The 20,039-nt window shown below is 41.9% G+C and overlaps 1 protein-coding gene across 1 annotated transcript; it reads right to left on the bottom strand.

The window, feature by feature from the left end:
- Nucleotides 1-663: 663 nt before the first annotated feature.
- LOC143296423 (selenoprotein N-like) lies at nucleotides 664-19,937 on the bottom strand. Its single transcript, XM_076608328.1, has 9 exons — nucleotides 19,187-19,937; nucleotides 18,567-18,695; nucleotides 17,486-17,554; nucleotides 10,199-10,569; nucleotides 7,798-7,949; nucleotides 6,954-7,195; nucleotides 6,263-6,472; nucleotides 3,586-3,755; nucleotides 664-1,453 (listed from the first exon to the last, which is right to left on the bottom strand). The coding sequence occupies exons 1-9, from the start codon at nucleotides 19,661-19,663 to the stop codon at nucleotides 1,390-1,392; spliced, it is 1,884 nt and encodes a 627-aa protein (XP_076464443.1). The 5' UTR covers nucleotides 19,664-19,937; the 3' UTR covers nucleotides 664-1,389.
- Nucleotides 19,938-20,039: the final 102 nt, after the last annotated feature.

The following is a 20,039-nucleotide window of genomic DNA, read 5'->3' as shown; positions in this document are numbered from 1 at the left end:
TGGAGAGATAGATTGATAGAGTTTGTGAGTGAGCAGTTATGTCCTCCAGTCTGCTTGTTCATACAGACAAATATTGGTGCATGCATGTCCTTTGCATCAGGACATGTTTATACATCTTTTTTGCTACCTCCTACCCTTTTCTTTTTTTGAAAAAAAAAATTCCTTTCACTTTGATTTTCATGAACTATTATTGCTGTTATTGTTACTATTACAATCACAGTGGAGTGATGGCCTGGAGGTAACGCGTCCGCCTAGGAAGTGAGAGAATCTGAGCGCGCTGGTTCAAATCAAGGCTCAGTCACCGATATTTTATCCCCCTCCACTAGACCTTGAGTGGTGGTCTGGACGCTAGTCATTCGGATGAGATGATAAACTGAGGTCCCATGTGCAGCATGCACTTAGCACACGTAAAAGAACCCACAGCAACAAAAGGGTTGTTCCTGACAAAATTTTGTAGAAAAATCCACTTCGATAGGAAAACAAATAAAACTGCACGCAGGAAAAAAAAATTTTTAAATGTGTGGTTCTGTAGTGTAGCGAAGCGCTCTCCCTGGGGAGAGCAGCCCGAATTTCACACAGAGAAATCTGTTGTGATAAAAAGAAATACAAATACCACAATGACTCCAATGCTTCCCACCCCCCCACCCCACTCTTGACCTTTCTTCTTCTCCACACCTCTTATGACTCTTCTCTGAATGACAATAACCTGATCTTCACTGACACCTCTGCCTGTCCTGCCCTTTTTTTCTGCTGAAAAATACTCACAACTTCTCATAGGTCTTGCCTTCACCTCCACTGTCCTTTCCACTTTTTACCCCTTGACTGTCGTAAACCTATTACGAACTGCATAAGGACATCACTGATGATGTCATCAGAAAAAAGAGAAATAGCTCTGGAAGGCTTGAAAATTCACACAGTTTATCAAGAGTGGTATATCTCCGGACCATTTTCCTCACTTTTAGGGTTACTGTTTTGGATAATGTTTTGTGACCTGAAACACCACTTTCTACTGTGTTTTTTTTCCCCCTGACACTGAAGGGGCTGTAAATACAGTCCACGATGATGGACCTATGGTTAGAAACATTGAGATTCTTTTTCAGTGTGTGTTTCACTTCACAACCCAGAAAATTCTTTACAGACTTTCTCCATTTTGTGAACTGCCTACTGTACATAATAAAAACAAAACCAAAGTCAAGCCTTGCTGGTCCCAAGCCCACAAGCAAAAGGAGGGTTGGATGGGGGACTAGTGACCCGTCCGTCACTGTGTAAACAAAAAAACAAACCAAAAAAATCACTGCTACAAAAACGCAAACAACACTACACAGTCAATGCCGGCACTGATGTCAATGAGCTTCAGATTCACTGGCACAGTCATGAGCATGCTGCTGTTTACAGCCCCTCCACTTTTGAAAGGCCAGTCCTCAGAAAGTCCTCGTACAGGTCATGGTCAGCTCTGCAAAAGAAACAAAACTTAGATCAATGTGCTGAACCGGCACCATTAGGTTAAATCCTATTGTCTGGACATGAAATCACCAAGAGCTTTTTAGTGCAAAATTTCATCATATTATCATTGTAAGAACGTTCCACTTTCGTCTACTTGGGAAGCATGGTTGACTGACAGGGAGGCACGGACCGAGACGTCACAGCCAGAATCAGCAAGGCAAGAACAGCTTTCATCATGCTCAAGAACATCTGGAGCAATCAGTGTGAAAACCAAACTCCGCATCTTCAACTCCATTGTGAAGTCAATTCTGCTCTATGGATGCCAGACATGGCGGACAACACAGACGATGCAGCAGAAGATTCAGACATTCTTCAACACCTGTCTGAGGTGCATCTACAAAGTCTGATGGAAGTAGAAGATCCGAAACGAAGATCTGTGGAAGCGAGCAGGACAGGAACCAGTGGCCAAGTAGATACTGCGGAGGAAGTGGGGCTGGATCGAACACACCCTCGGGAAGCCAGCGTCCAGCATCACACGCCAAGCCCTGACCTGGAACCCACAGGGAAAGAGGAGGAGAGGCCGGCCTTGCAACAGCTGGAGGCAAGACACCGAGGCAGAGCTGAAGCAGCAAGGGACCAACTGGACCGGAATGGCCAGAACAGCCCTGAATAGAGTGTGATGGCAAGGGGTCATTGATGACCTATGCTCCACTGGGAGCGATGGGCATAATAAGTAAGTAAAGAATGTTCCACAATCAATCAAAGGTCAATCAGAAACCAAATCAAGCACATTTACCTGTTTCCCCAGCATTTTCCTTCACTGCACTTTCTGCAACTTGTGCAGGTCGACAGAAACCAGTCTCTGCGCCCCTTCACAAACTCCTGACCCCAAGCCACCTTTGATTTGTGTTACAATTGATTAAAAGGTCACCTCAACATACAGAACCAACCATAAGCACCACTGTCTGCTATCTGGAGGCCAGATTTCTTTGTCTTATTTTGAATACTTTTCGGCTTCAGCTATGTGGGGGCCAAAAAACAACTACACACTTCCACATCACACCCAGTCAGTCGCCAGAAGTTCCGATCAGTTGACTGTGCGGCGGATTGATCAGATAAGAAAGAAAACAGATAAAAATGCAAATAAAACAGGCAAAATGTTCTTGATTTTGTTTCCAGTTAACCTCCTACTGACTGTGAGGTGATTCTTGGATGATAACATGATGAAATTATGCGTTAAAACACCCTTGGATTTTCAGTTTCGCCCAGACAACGGGATTTTATCCCAATACTGGAGGGATTCAGATGAGCTGGGCTGAGTCTCCTCCAGTGGGTGGACTCACCTCTGACAGAGTGGCTGTGGCTGTGCAAAGGGGACCATCATTGACAGCTATGTGAGGGCACAAGATCAGGCATTAAAAAAATAAAATAAAATAAAAAAAAAACAGAAAAAGAAAAGACTGTATGCATCCTGGAACAGTTTGTTTTGTACCTGCTGACCAGTGAAACGAGACTTTCTAGCCATGATCATTAACAAAACTAGAAAAAGAAAAGAGGGCCTGAACTGTGCCTAAATTTCGTCAGTATGTTGCCCAGAAGTTTATTAAGAGTTGTGTCCCTTCCCTAATTGTTTACACACCTAGTTGAAGGTCAGCCAATTTGATGAATCAAGATTTGATGTCCGAGTGTTGCTTGTGTGTATGGTTCAATGGGTTTGTAGCATTTTGCTTTTTCATGCGCTGTTTCTGTTTTGCGTTGACAGAGACACATAAACATATGTGCATACACATTGTGACATTAACAGACGTGTGCACCCACTCACCCACACTGCCAACTACTAAATCACACACACACAAAGCAATCTTTCTCCACACCCCTCACACTCAAACAAAAACACACATACACACACACAACAGTTTCAGTTTCAGTTTCAAGGTGTTAAAGTGTGCGGGCTGATCCTTATCAGCAATACCACATCTGCTTTGGAAAAAAAAAAAGGAGAGCAGATGCCTGATCTTTGCATACACCCAAGATGCTGGTCACACATATACACACAAACATGAAAACACACACAAAAAGGCACACACACAAAAAGACACACACACACACACACACACACACACACAACACACTCCACCATACCCATAGCCTTCGTTGTCTGAAGCCTGGGCTAGAAAAGTGTTGGCATTGACTTTGTGCACGATGGTTCCATTGGAAGCAATCACCATCATCATGACAGGAAACTCGTACTCCGACAGAATCATTGTGGCAAAGGCGCTCATCTCTGGGTCACTCACATCCTTCTTCAGGGCCTGAAGGACAAGGATTTGCTCTTTTATAGTAATGGCAATAGTAATGATAATAATGATTCTAATAATGCTTACAATGAGAAAGCAGCCTGAGCTCCACACAGAGAAATCTCTTGTGACAAAAAGCAATGCAGTGCAAATACAATACAATACAATAATAGTAACAATAATACAATTGCACATATGTATAGCGTTTTCAAATCTATAAAAGCCCTTTACAATAATACATCAGTCAGACAAAGCACAGACAGACAGACATAGACACACATTCCCAGAAAGTCCTTCAGCATTAACAAACATTCCCAGTAAGTCCTTCAGCATGAAACAAACATTCCTAGTAAGTCCTTCAGCATTAAACAAACAAACATTCCCAGTAAGTCCTTCAGCATGAAACAAACATTCCTAGTAAGTCCTTCAGCATTAAACAAACAAACATTCCTAGTATGTCCTTCAGCATTAAACAAACAAACATTCCTAGTAAGTCCTTCAGCATTAAACAAACAAACATTCCTAGTATGTCCTTCAGCATTAAACAAACATTCCTAGTAAGTCCTTCAGCATTAAACAAACATTCCTAGTAAGTCCTTCAGCATTAAACAACATTCCTAATAAGTCCTTCAGCATTAAACAAACATTCCTAGTATGTCCTTCAGCATTAAACAAACATTCCTAGTATGTCCTTCAGCATTAAACAAACAAACATTCCCAGTAAGTCCTTCAGCATTAAACAAACATTCCTAGTAAGTCCTTCAGCATTAAACAAACAAACATTCCTAGTATGTCCTTCAGCATTAAACAAACATTCCTAGTATGTCCTTCAGCATTAAACAAACATTCCTAGTATGTCCTTCAGCATTAAACAAACATTCCTAGTAAGTCCTTCAGCATTAAACAAAGTCCTTCAGCATTAAACAACATTCCCAGTGAGTCCTACAGCATTAAACAAACATTCCCAGTAAGTCCTTCAGCATTAAACACACATTCCCAGTGAGTCCTTCAGCATTAACTCACTCGGGATGAACGAATTCCTGACATAAGGCAGCGTTCCGGACGACTGAACGCTATAGCAGTTTCGACAATTAAAATTCGTTCCACATTTTCCTCATGGGGTAGGATAAAAATCGCAGCTACACCTGGCATTGTGAACATGTCAAGGGTCAAATGAAAAGTTTCCTCGTGAGGTTCTGTAACTATACACTAGCTGGCGAGCTCACATGACAAGCTAATCTGCATATGTATCGAAAATGGCGTTGCTGGCGATACAGGTGGAAATTTTTGGAGCATCTAGATCACGATAGTGGCTTTTTACTGCTGCTGAAGTGATTGAAATGCTTCAAACTGGAGGTTTCGACATAAACGAGGATGATGAAGATGTTGAATAAAGCATCTGCAGTGAAGAAAGCTACCAGCAAGAAGGTACTGACAGTGACTCAGCTTCTGAGGGCTGTGAAGAGAGGGAGGGGGTGGGCGTACACACAACGTGAGGAGAGGGGTCAGTGGGTCAAGTATAGCAAGTTTCATTCGGTTACTTTGTGTTTTGTAGTTTTTGTGATTTTTTTCCCAACCCTAACAAATGGGTCGTCTGCAGGGAAAAGCAAGGGAGAAAACTGTTCATCCGGAGTGAGTTAAACGTACATTCCCAGTATGTCCTTCAGCATTAAACAAACATTCCCAAAAAGTCCTTCAGCATAAAACAAACATTCCCAGTAAGTCCTTCAGCATTAAACAAACATTCCCAGTAAGTCCTTCAGCATTAAACAAACATTCCTGGTAAGTTCTTCAGCATTAAACAAACATTCCTGGTAAGTCCTTCAGCATTAAACAAACATTCCTGGTAAGTCCTTCAGCATTAAACAAACATTCCCAGTAAGTCCTTCAGCATTAAACATACATTCCCAGTAAGTCCTTCAGCATGAAACATACATTTCCAGTAAGTCCTTCAGTATTAAACATACATTCCCAGTAAGTCCTTCAGCATTAAACATACATTCCCAAAAAGTCCTTCAGCATTAAACATACATTCCCAGTAAGTCCTTCAGCATTAAACAAACATTCCCAGTAAGTCCTTCAGCATAAAACATACATTCCTAGTAAGTCCTTCAGCATTAAACAAACATTCCCAGTAAGTCCTTCAGCATCTAACAAACATTCCCAGTAAGTCCTTCAGCATCTAACAAACATTCCCAGTAAGTCCTTCAGCATCTAACAAACATTCCCAGTAAGTCCTTCAGCATCTAACAAACATTCCCAGTAAGTCCTTCAGCATTAAACAAACATTCCCAAAAAGTCCTTCAGCATAAAACATATATAACTAGTACATCCTTCACCTCCCTCATTCCATCCGTCCATACTTTCCTTAGCCTTCCATCAATATGTATTCATAAGTTTCGTTTTTCACCCCCTTTAGTCCAGAATGACACGCGCCATGTGAAACTACCTTGGTTTGTCTCCCGACAAAGATTCAGTGCTGCTGTATGAAACGCAAAGTTCATCATCATCGCTGTTCTCACCTCCAAGTCGAGCACCAGACACCAGGTGCTGACGAAGCTCTGCCTCAGAAGGTAGACGACCCGCGGACCCTCCAGCGACCCATCGCGGAGGGTCCGCGCTGACCCTCAGCAGCTCTGGTCATCTAGCGCCCCCCACAGGAAGATGGCGTGCAGGGGCTTGTTCTCCTGCTTGGACAGGTGCACGGCCTGTGTCAGGTTGTGGTACTTCACCTGTGGACAGTGTAAAAGAGGCAGCAGATGAAGATCAACATGTAACAACAACAAAAAACCACCAAAAAACCATGACAGGCCGTATGTCTTAACTTAAGATGCCTCAACAACCTTTTTGAAGTGGTAAAAGTCTGTCTCTCACCTTTTTGAAGTGGTTGAAGTCAGCCTCACCTTTTACAAGTGGTAGAGGTCTGTCTCTCACCTTTTTAAAGTGGTAAACATCTGTCTCTCACCTTCTTAAAGTGCTAGAAGTCTGTCTCTCACCTTTTTAAAGTGGTTGAAGTCAGCCTCACCTTTAAAAAGTGGTAAAAGTCTGTCTCTCACCTTTTTAAAGTGGTTGAAGTCAGCCTCACCTTTTAAAAGTGGTAAAAGTCTGTCTCTCACCTTTTTAAAGTGGTTGAAGTCAGCCTCATCTTTTTCAAATGGTAGGTCTGTCTCTTTTTTTTTCTTTTTTTCTTTATTTAAGTGGAAGACATCTTACCTTTTTAAAGTGGTAGAAGTCCGTCTCCAGCAGCCCCAGAGCTTCCTCTCTGGACACCTGCTCTGTCCACACCATGTCGCCCAGACCTTGTGCTGCTGTGAATGCGGCGTCTGGGCGGATGGACTGGTCAGGGAGAGGCAAGTGAGAGTCGCCTCCCATGGTCCATTCCATCAGGGGCATGTAACCAATGTCCACTTCCATATTCTCGTGACCCTCTGCCTTCTCCATCATCCATTCCATGTCTGTTAAACAGGTTAAAGGGGGTTAATGCTCCTCTGGTGTTGTACAGCTGTTGGACCCAGTGAATTCATATCCACTGTGCCAAGGACTCAGCACAGAAAGGCGAAATTAAATCTTTTTTTTTCTGCCGTTTTAACCTTGCCTGACTTAAGTTGGGTACCTACTGACATATGGGTGGGGTGAGAACAATCAGAGTAACGTGCCTTTCCCACGGACTCAACATCATGCTGAAACAGAGCTTTGAATCCTGTTAACTCAGGAACACTGTATCAAAATCACAAACAAATATGTAACCCCCCTCCACACCAACACCCATACACACGCATCCACACGTACAGCCACACACATATACATGAACGCCCTCACCCACACACACGCATCAACACCCCCACCCCCACATGTACACCCCCACACATGTGCACACCCACCCAAACAAACATCCATTCACCACTCATCTACCTCCCTTCTCCCCTGCCCCACATGTACAGAAAATGAAAATAAAATACAGTAATGATTCATACTATAATGTGCTCTACCTCCTTGGCACAGGGGCCAAGAGCGCCAACAACTAAACTCAATATGGGGAAACAGAACGGCTACACACCGACATTCAGCTTCCTCTCGTTCGGGACTTCCATGTGAAAGTAGTGCACGTGGGAACCATCCCGACTGATCACCAGATCGCCCAAGAACTGGGCAGGAGTGAACCAGAACGGATTGGCCGGCACCTCGCTGAGCTGGAACTCTGCGTGCATCCTGCAAGCACCAGGGAAACTTTCTGAAGCTCCCAACACTCCCAACCAGGAAGCGAGCGTTCATGGGATGAAGCCCCGTTATGGAACCAGGATATTTAACCCCCACACCCCCTCTCCACTAGTCCTTGAGTGGTGGTGGTCTTGGTGCTAGTCTTTCTCGGATGAGACAATAAACTGAGGTTCTGTGTGCAGTGTGTGCACTAACCGCATGTTAAAGAACCCAAGGCGACAAAAGGGTTGTCCCTAGCAAAAATCTCTGGAATAATCCACTTTGATAGTAAAACAAATACACTTGCAGACAGAAAAATATTGACGGAGAAACAAAAGTGGTGGCACTGTACTGTGGTGAAACACTCCCCCGGTCAGGAGAGCAGCCAGAATTTTCACACAGAGAAATCTATTGTGACCAAAGAGAAATAATACAACTGTGCAGTTTTTGTAGTTTTTCTTTTTACTATTTTTTTTTTTCTGCTGGCCCATCATCTGCATTGGTTCAGTGACTTTATACACTCTTGCTGTTCATTCCGGTTCCCCATACACAATCACACCAGGGTTCATCTGCCGCAGTCTCAGTGCCAGCAGTCCACACGGAACATATGATCTTAGGTTGCCAGGAGACCACACACCAGAGGAGACCCTGCACTGCTGCTGAGTCCCTTTGGTGGCGCTCAGTAGTGCCTGTTCTGATTCAATATATGCAGGACACCACCAACAAAGGCCCCGACTAAATCACTGAAAGTGCGCATTATTTGTTTGTTTGTTTTTTGTGTGCTTTTTTCCCTTTCTTTTGATTAATGTGCATTTTGGTACAAAACTTAGAAAAAAAGATAATATATGTTACATGAAAGCATAACACACACTAACAATCACACACACATACTCATCCACACACAGTGAGAAACATTTACATACACATCCCATCGCACATTCACACAGAACAAACAGAGGCAAGTTAAATGGAAAAGTCACCTATTTCCACTTAGTAGCATCATCTCTACTTTGCATGGCACATATTTTGCTTGTTTGGCAGTGTGTGTGTGTGTGTCTGTGTGTGCGTGCACAAGCATGTGCAAACATGCATGCATGTGTACATGTCTGTGTATTTATGCGTGTTCATGCATGCATAGGAATGTGTGAACTCATTTATGAGTGATTGACAGTGCTTGTCTTTCCATCTGTTTGTTTGCATAGAAGCATGCATACCATCATATACATGTGCATGTGCACACAAAAAAAACAAAAGGTAACACCATCATCACAACAACAAGAACAACAACAACAAGAGAGGCAAGGCCTTCAAGACTCACTTGTGATAAATTAAGTCCCCTAGCATTAATTACAGAGTAACTTCCCTTTTTTACCCTCTGCACCAAAACGTTTGCAAAATAAAAAAAAATTCCATGCTTAGCAAAAGAAGTTCCTGTTTGAACAAAAAATGATAATAATGACTCCTCTTGTTGTTGTGTCAGAATAAGAGGTCAAAGTGCCAAGTTTAGAGGATACAAAAAATATAAATATAACAGTAAATGCAGTTTGCATATAATTAGGCTTCTTTTTTTGACTCACTTGTTATTTTTTTGTGCCCATCCCAGAGGTGCAATATCGTTTTAAACAAGATGACTGGAAAGAACTGAATTTTTCCTATTTTTATGCCAAATTTGGTGTCAACTGACAAAGTATTTGCAGAGAAAATGTCAATGTTAAAGTTTACCACGGACACACAGACACACGGACACACACACACACACACACAGACAACCGAACACCGGGTTAAAACATAGACTCACTTTGTTTACACAAGTGAGTCAAAAACCTTACCATAACACCATCACGAGACAAAAGGTTAAGGTTAAAGGTCACATAGCCTTTTACTGCCATCGGGGCAGTGAACTCATAACCACTGTGTCATAGAAAGGCAGGGCCCATTTCTCTCCTTCCACTATTCTAACCTTCCCCTACTAAAGTCAGGGACACAGTCGGGCAGTGTGAGGACAATCAGAGTAAAGGGACTTTCCTCAAAGACACAATGCCATGCCGAAACAGGACCTTCAACACTCATCACTTACGAACACTGCATCGGAAGGCCAGCGCCTCACCAATTCTGCCATGGCGCACATCCACAACACCGTGACACATTAAAAACAAAAACCACCATAACGCTATCACCACACCAAAATGACGAACAACGAAAATACCACTACCAGCAAACACACCAAGAAACAGCAGACACCCACATCCCCAACCACAAACCTGAACACAACATGCACGTAGTTCTCACTGATGGCCTGCACACAGGCCACAGTCCCCCTGGGATGGAAGCGCATCATGAGGAACGGACGGGGATGCATCATGGAGAGAAGACGGAACAGCACCTTCTCCTTGTCACCTTGCGGCGCCCGGGGAACGAACTTGCGGCTGTTGCCCTTTCTGTGGGGACTGGTGTTGCAGTTCTCTGTCTCCACCACCTCGTCGTAGTTCAAAACGCGGTAAGGTAACCCCACCACCAGGTCATCTGGGTCTTCGGGCAAAAGCGCTCTGAACTCACTGGCGCCGAAGATCTCATGCTTTCGGTTTGGTTCCTTCCAGGTTTCGAGACCCTGCAGTGTTCTTTGTCCTGTGAACTGGAAAAGGCAGCATGAGATGAAGTTTGTCAGTTAAAAAAGAAAAAAGAAATCAACAAAATATTTCTGGAACAGTAAATCAAAACTATGGTTTCTACTGGTTTCTGAGTTCATAGCTTTGGAGAGAGAAAAAAAGACCAATTAAACTAAGTCAAATAATAATGTTAAGAAAAAGAACAACAGCTGTTGTCCTGAAGGGAAAGACAGAAGAAAAAAAAAAGATGAACTGACACCATTGCAGAATGGTCAGGGAAAACTATTTGCTGAGACCCAGGCTTTGTCACACAACTGACAGCCCTGGAGGAATCTGGTGAACCGTTTTTCTATACAGTGTCCCAAGAAGAACTCTTCACAGAGTTATGGGAGAAGAAGAAGAAGAAGAAGGAAGAAAATTGTTGCCCTGATCATAGTCTTTTACAAACATCATCATCATCAATATCTAAAATACTAATAATAATGAAGCCTATGACAATAATCATCTTAATGACCATTGCAGAATTGGGCACACTCCTTACTAAAATATCAGCATTATTTTTTTTTTAAATGTGCAAACATTATGACTATTGTAAACAACAAGTGCTTTAGTTAAAATCATCATAATGTTCACCAGCAACAAAATTTTGTATGCATATGCATGTGTGTGTAGGAGTAGTAGTTTTCAGTTTAATGTCTTTTCATTTTGAGAGATATCAAATGGAAAAAAAAAAAGGTAGAAAAGTGTGTGTGTGTGTGTGCGCGCGCACGTGCGTGCGTGTATACACATGTGTTGGAAACCATAACATATATTGCTAGCCTAGAAAGATCACTGACAAAACACTTCATGAATCATTATGATCTACACATTCATCAGAAAAGAACATAGTAAACTGCAATTACCATTTCTACAAGCACTAATTTAATAACTTCTTATATATATATATATTTATTAATACATTTCTGTGTTCCACTTACTTTTCCTCATTTTTTTGCCATATTCACAGACACAGAATAAAAACAGGTAGGAAAAATGAATAACACATATTTGTACCTCCCAGAGTTATTTCAACATAAAAAGCAGAGAAAATTATAGTTTTGAGATTAAAAACTGTTAGACACTAATTAGAATTATAATTAGAAAGAGTGTGAACACACCAGACAAGGAGAGTTTTTGCATCTTCTGTGAAAGGAGTCAAATGACAATTCTACCAATGGGGATTCCACTCAAGTATGTATTCTCTGTTTCTGTAAAAGAAAGTTTGGTATGTACAGACCATTCACCACACATTCACATTGTTAAGTATACTGAATTTTGTTGCTTGCAATTCTGTGATCAAAACCAATTTTTTTCATTCACTTTTAAATATATACATAAAAAAAACACATACAAATGGAGAAAAAAACAAAAACAATCCAGGAAAAATCCGATAAAAATGAAAACAAAAGCCCTTCAAACATGAATTTCCCAGTAAATCAATTAACAAAAAATACACACATATCATCCCCCCAACCCCGCCCTTCAAACATAGAGTTATTCTCATGCATGTCAAGCAGTCAGGATTATTTTTCAGTTTTCAAACAGCATGTGTTCAAGCAAAATTCTGAGTTCCACACACAAATTGCAGGTCTGTCATTCCTCTCCACGACACCCTTCAAACACAAAGTTGTACTTACGTATGTTGCCCACATCAAACATTCAGTTCTATTTTCTATTTTCAAATGTTAAACAGTGAGTGTGTCTTTGAGTAAAATTCAGTTCTATTTTCAAATGTTAAACAGTGAGTGTGTCTTTGAGTAAAATTCTGAGTTGCAACTGCAAATATACATGCATACATACATCTCTTTACACACATATATATACTTTTTGTCAATTAAAAAAAAAGTAATTCTGTTTACATTAGACCCAAAACTGTTAACATCTGTCATCAGCCAAAACTGATTAAACTTGGCTTAATTTTTTTTACTATTCTGAAACAGGCACAGACCTCAAAATTGTGGATCAAATTTTTTACAACGAACAACGAAAAACCCATCTTTTTACATTTCACAACATACTTTGTTTGTTACATATGAAGATGACAGACCTGTGGTTGTTAATTCCAGACTTGTACCTGCACATAAAATATGTCATGTACATCATTTACAGGATGTGAGATTAAGATTACTTGAAACACACAGACACAGACAGACAGACAGACACAGAGTATTGTTAGTCGTTGTCATGAGAAACACCAACACCCCAATCAGCAGAAAAAGAACCTCTTTTAAAAGTTGTTTTTATTTAATTTTCTTTTACCCCCTTGACTGTCACCTCACTGTGATAAGACACAGCTTACAGGTCAGGATGTCAGTGAAGGGCTGTCACCTCACTGAGATAAGACAGAGCTTACAGGTCAGGATGTCAGTGAAGGGCTGTCACCTCACTGAGATAAGACAGAGCTTACAGGTCAGGATGTCAGTGAAGGGCTGTCACCTCACTGAGATAAGACAGAGCTTACAGGTCAGGATGCCAGTGAAGGGTTGTCACCTCACTGAGATAAGACAGAGCTTACAGGTCAGGATGTCAGTGAAGGGCCGTCACCTCACTGAGATAAGACAGAGCTTACAGGTCAGGATGTCAGTCAAGGGCCGTCACCTCACTGAGATAAGACAGAGCTTACAGGTCAGGATGCCAGTGAAGTGTTGTCACCTCACTGAGATAAGACACAGCTTACAGGTCAGGATGTCAGTGAAGGGCTGTCACCTCACTGTGATAAGACAGAGTTTACAGGTCAGGATGTCAGTGAAGGGCCATCACCTCACTGTGATAAGACAGAGTTTACAGGTCAGGATGTCAGTGAAGGGCTGTCACCTCACTGAGATAAGACAGAACTTACAGGTCAGGATGTCAGTGAAGGGCTGTCACCTCACTGAGATAAGACAGAGCTTACAGGTCAGGATGTCAGTGAAGGGCTGTCACCTCACTGAGATAAGACAGAGCTTACAGGTCAGGATGTCAGTGAAGGGCTGTCACCTCACTGAGATAAGACAGAGCTTACAGGTCAGGATGCCAGTGAAGGGTTGTCACCTCACTGAGATAAGACACAGCTTACAGGTCAGGATGTCAGTGAAGGGCCATCACCTCACTGAGATAAGACACAGCTTACAGGTCAGGATGTCAGTCAAGGGCCGTCACCTCACTGAGATAAGACAGAGCTTACAGGTCAGGATGCCAGTGAAGGGCCGTCACCTCACTGAGATAAGACAGAGCTTACAGGTCAGAATGCCAGTGAAGGGTTGTCACCTCACTGAGATAAGACACAGCTTACAGGTCAGGATGTCAGTGAAGGGTTGCCACCTCACTGAGATAAGACAGAGCTTACAGGTCAGGATGTCAGTGAAGGGTTGTCACCTCACTGAGATAAGACAGAGCTTACAGGTCAGGATATCAGTGAAGGGCTGTCACCTCACTGAGATAAGACACAGCTTACAGGTCAGGATGCCAGTGAAGGGTTGTCACCTCACTGAGATAAGACAGAGCTTACAGGTCAGGATGTCAGTGAAGGGCCATCACCTCACTGAGATAAGACACAGCTTACAGGTCAGAATGTCAGTCAAGGCCCGTCACCTCACTGAGATAAGACAGAGCTTACAGGTCAGGATGCCAGTGAAGTGTTGTCACTTCACTGAGATAAGACACAGCTTACAGGTCAGGATGTCAGTGAAGGGTTGCCACCTCACTGAGATAAGACAGAGCTTACAGGTCAGGATGCCAGTGAAGGGCCGTCACCTCAATGAGATAAGACAGAGCTTACAGGTCAGGCTGTCAGTGAAGGGCTGTCACCTCACTGAGATAAGACAGAGCTTACAGGTCAGGATGCCAGTGAAGGGTTGTCACCTCACTGAGATAAGACAGAGCTTACAGGTCAGGATGTCAGTGAAGGGCCATCACCTCACTGAGATAAGACACAGCTTACAGGTCAGGATGTCAGTCAAGGGCCGTCACCTCACTGAGATAAGACAGAGCTTACAGGTCAGGATGCCAGTGAAGGGCCGTCACCTCACTGAGATAAGACAGAGCTTACAGATCAGAATGCCAGTGAAGGGTTGTCACCTCACTGAGATAAGACACAGCTTACAGGTCAGGATGTCAGTCAAGGGTTGCCACCTCACTGAGATAAGACAGAGCTTACAGGTCAGGATGTCAGTGAAGGGTTGTCACCTCACTGAGATAAGACAGAGCTTACAGGTCAGGATGTCAGTGAAGGGTTGTCACCTCACTGAGATAAGACAGAGCTTACAGGTCAGAATGCCAGTGAAGGGTTGTCACCTCACTGAGATAAGACAGAGCTTACAGGTCAGAATGCCAGTGAAGGGTTGTCATCTCACTGAGATAAGACACAGCTTACAGGTCAGGATGTCAGCGAAGGGTTGTCACCTCACTGAGATAAGACACAGCTTACAGGTCAGGATGCCAGTGAAGGGCCGTCACCTCACTGAGATAAGACAGAGCTTACAGGTCAGGATGTCAGTGAAGGGCTGTCACCTCAATGAGATAAGACAGAGCTTACAGGTCAGGATGTCAGTGAAGGGCTGTCACCTCACTGAGATAAGACAGAGCTTACAGGTCAGGATGCCAGTGAAGGGCCGTCACCTCAATGAGATAAGACAGAGCTTACAGGTCAGGATGTCAGTGAAGGGCTGTCACCTCAATGAGATAAGACAGAGCTTACAGGTCAGGATGTCAGTGAAGGGCTGTCACCTCACTGAGATAAGACAGAGCTTACAGGTCAGGATGTCAGTCATATGATTCCGTATTAGGATTCTTTCCTCTGGTGATCATATCACCTCTGATCAAATATATCACTGAACTGAAAAGTACCCAACAAGTTGGAAATACAGTTACAACTGATGCCATATTGATCTCATTTTACCAGCAGTCAAGGGATTGATTAACAATAAAGTGCAAACGGAACACAGTCAGATCTGTATATTTTGATATTGTTTCTAAATAATGATGTATAATAACAATCAATTCAATAGAAAAACTATTCTTTATAACAATCTTCCCAATCTCATATTGAAAAACAAAAAAACAAAAACAAAAAAAAACAATACTGCAAAATGATAACCAAGCCATTGGCACATCCATTGTAGACTTTTCAGTAAATAACCATTTTTGTATCTTATTTATGATCAAGAAAGAAAAAATTGTACACAAAAAGAAAAGGATCCAGCCAGAAGATTTAAAAACACACTAAAAAAAAGGCCAGATCACTGCTGATGTTTACTCTCTCTCTCTCTCTCTATATATATATGTATATAAAATACCTTATTGGAGAAATATGTATCTTTGGTTTTGATTTTTCCTTTCAATGGCTTCGATTTGTTGCTATTTCATCAAGTTGATCTGTTTTCTTTTGTTTTTTTCTTCTTCTTTTTTTTTCTTTTGTTTTTTTCTCTCCTTCTCTTCCTCCTCCTCTTTCATCTTCTTCTTATAGTTCAAACTTCAAACTTTATTTTGGTGAAGGCACAGTGAAAAGAAGCTTGTTGCTTATCTTTTTACCCTCACTAAAACGCTTGAGTTCAAGTTCCTAACATGTTTATTTGCCAGAAATATCACAAGAGCGACATCACAACGCTGTTAATCTCCACACAATATATAAGTCACACAGAGATGTGCTGAGAAAGAACTATTGTGAAGAATATCAAACAAGGAATAAGTACTGAAATTCTCCGACTTTTCAATCCTTCACTTACACTTTTACACAAACCTTAAACCATTTCTTTTCAAACCACCTCTACATAATTATGGCACTCCATTCCATGTCTGTATTCTATGATCCACATCTATTTCTTCCAAACATGCCTGTGCGTGCGTGTGTACGTGTGTGTTTTGTGTCAGACTGATGTGTCACTGTGAAATGTATCAAGAGCAAAATGAAAGTACTGTTAACATAATGAAAATGATGTTGCTGTTGTTCTTCTTATTATTATCAATATCATCATGATCATTACGATGATGTAATTATCATCATCATCATTATCATCATTAGTATTATCATTATTACCACTACTGCTGTTAGCCTTTACAAAGCAAAGACAGAATTCAAATGTGTGCCTTTGTCCCGTAACAGAGACAGTACTTATTCCTTGTTTAATACACTTTTGTTCTTTTTGCCTCACTTATTTTCACAAGCTAAAATGAAAAGAGAGACACAAAAAGGTTCAGCGGGTTCAGTACACAGAACAAAGTACCGACAGTACTACAGAGCCATTTCATCTTCCGGATGCTGCAAGCTGCACCTGATTTCTTCATATATAATTATGAGAGAGACAATCAGTTTGAAATGTTTTTAATGAAAGATCCAGTTTAAAATGTTTTCAGATAAAAATTTCAACAAAACTTACGTACAGTTGTTTTTTTTCCCCTTATTCTTTAATGAATTAACTCACTCAGTACGGCCAGTCCTCTCTCCTCCTCTACACAGACCCCTCGGATGTCCTGTGGGTGTCTGAATGACCCAACCTTTAGCTTCCGTCGTCAGAATTGTGGTATTCTTTGTCAACCTTCACGTCTTCAGTATAACAGCCTTCCGCTTGCAATATTTTGATGATGGTAATTGGGGTGAAGCGCTGTTAACGTCGTCTCTTTCGCCGTTCGTATGGAGAGAGTTAACAAGTAAAGAAGAATGCTTTGGGTGGCAAACAGAGTCCCTACAGGAGTTACAGCTTTACTTCATTACAATGAAAATGCTAATAGCAAACGGTTCTGTGTACTTCCCATACACATACTTTTGGTGAAAACATAATTAGTGAAGGAAGAGGAATACACCACACACACACACACACACACACACACACACACACACACACACACACACATACATATGACCCAAAGAACAAGCTTAGCAAAGGACGGAAAACATTTTCCTACACACAAGCACACATTTATATTTACCAGAGGTATGAACTTATATCTGGCAAACCGAAGGTAAAACTGCATGAACTTTGACAACACATCCGTCAGCTGCACACACAAAAAAGTATGTATGTAGTTGCAGGGACTGTTGTACTTTAAAGTTAAAAAGGTAAAGATCCCATAGCCTGTTATCACCATGAGGTCAGTGTATTGAATCTACTGTGGCTATGGCTTGGCATAGGAAGGCGAGGTTCAACCCTCTCTTTCCACTGTTTTAACCTTCCTTGACTGAAGTCAGCTACCCATTTCACACTTGCATGTAGTTACTAAAATCAGAGTAAAGCGTCTTCACAAGGACACATCACCATGTTGAAACGGGGCCTCAAACCCTGATCACTGGTCAACAGTGGATCAGAAGTCCAATGCTTAACCAATTATGCCAAAGGAATGATTAAGCGCTTATAGTTTTTAGAGGCGTTTGATTGGCTGAGAGCGGGTGGGCCCGTCTTTTCACCGTTAGCCGCGCGAAATTTGGCCAAGCAGAGCAAACCAATAGGCCTAGTTTGCATCAGTTTGACATGGTACAGTATATGACACCAAATATGCCATGGCACATCCTCTTGTATCACATCCCACAGATAACATTTATGAGTTGTATTGCATTACTTTTGCCACAAGATTTCTCTGTGTGAATTCGCTTTCCTAACAAAGTGGATTAATCAGTAATCTACATATTTTTTTGCCAGTGACAGCCCTTTTGTTGCCGCAGGTTCTTTTGCATGTACGAAGTGCATGCTGCACATGGGGTCTTTGTTTATTGTCTCATCTCAAAGACCAGCTTCAAGCCAAGGTACATGTCCCTCAAGCCAAGGTCAAGTGGAGCAGGAAGTAAACATTCTGATCTCTGTGTGGGGCGTGAACCAGCACACACTGCTTTCAAGTTGAGTGCATTACAACTATGCTACCACTCCAACATGTGGTGATAGCAGTAGTAGTCACTGTCATCTCATAGCATAAGTTTAAGTACTCTGCTTAGTCTCTGGTCAGAAAATTTCCCAAAAGTGACAGAGTGACACCACAGGAAGTCATATATGTGTTATTATGGTTACTGTATACTTACACTGTTTGACAAGAAGTCATCCATGGTTAAGACTGGTTTCAAGTGCAGAGGACTGAGACTGGCGTGGACGATCATGACTTCTTCTCTTTCGGCCGGTGTGTATGCAGGGAAGGTCTCTACCAGTTTCACCTACACACAGAAAAGACGCAAATCAATACATGCTTGCTCTAAATGTACAGATATGCATGCACCCACACACATGTGTACAAAGACACACACATGTAAATCGTCTCACATATAAAAATGTGTGAGAGACAATGTACAAATGAAAATACCAGCTTAGGGAGTGCATGATGTGGGGGTTGATTGACGGGAGAGGAAGAAGGGAGTGTTCTTCTTGGCCTACAAATTTTGAAAATGTTTTTTCTTGACCAATAAACTTTGAAAATGACTCAACAATTTTATGATGAACTGGTTTGATGACCCATGGTATGAAAAACCAAACCCAAACTCTAAGGAGAGCAAAGTATACAGTGCCAAAATAACTGGTTGCATAAGCAGTTATTCCAGCATCAATTATTTTTCACAGTTCAAGATAACAATTTCAACCAAATGAAAATGATAATTTCATACTTTTTTTTTATACACTTTCAACTACTTAATTTTCTTTTCTTGCTTACCTTACTAGCCAATGTCTCCATATCTTTCACATGCGGTATAAGGTCTACGAACTCAAAGGTAGAGAGCTGGCCATCACGATTCAGATCAAACCCATTGAACACATCCACCGGATCCTGACCAAAGGTCTGCTCCATGGCGTACATCTGTTTCTCCATGTCCGGCGGATGCGCGCCCCGAACGATGAGAACAATGAGTGTCACAACAATCCCAATCAAAATGGCAAACACCGGAACAATAAAGCAGAAGAAGAAAGGAATTCTAACGGTAACACACTGTCCATCTTCAATGGTGACGAAAGGAGTTCTGTCATCTGTCGGTTGACAGACATCTGCAAGGGTGCTTGCTGATGTTTGATCCTTGTTCACGTCTTTTTCTCCAGTTTCATCAACTTCATCTTGCTGTTTGTTTTCATCCTCGCTGTAAACTTTCTGTTCATCATTGCCGGTGGTTGTATTTGTCTCCCGTTGACTTGACATTTTGTTCAGCAAAAATCAAAACAAGTTACACGAACTCTTACAACTTTCACTTTTCTTGCATGTTCTGTGCAGTTTTGCGTTTGGAGTGAACGAGACTCGATGGCGCCTTCCCAGGCCGAAACAAAATCTTAATGAATATACGTCATGGTAAGAACTAATGACGCGATATGAAGGCTGCTTGGAGTATCTGCGCTAACCGCTGGTCTTACTATGCCTGGACAGTATGCCTGTGTCGCAACATGTTTCAGTCTTTGCAGGTCAGTTGCCAAGGCGAAAGTGTAAACACGTCTCTTGACCTCTCGCAGGAAAGATAACTCCTCTGAAACATCATTCCTCAAACGCTTGGTTTGATCCCTTGTCCACATAACCCAGACAT

This window comes from Babylonia areolata, chromosome 21 (assembly GCF_041734735.1).
Source record: "Babylonia areolata isolate BAREFJ2019XMU chromosome 21, ASM4173473v1, whole genome shotgun sequence".
Lineage (NCBI taxonomy): Eukaryota > Metazoa > Mollusca > Gastropoda > Neogastropoda > Buccinidae > Babylonia > Babylonia areolata.
Note: the sequence above shows the minus strand (reverse complement) of the source record. Positions and strands in the feature narration are given on the sequence as shown.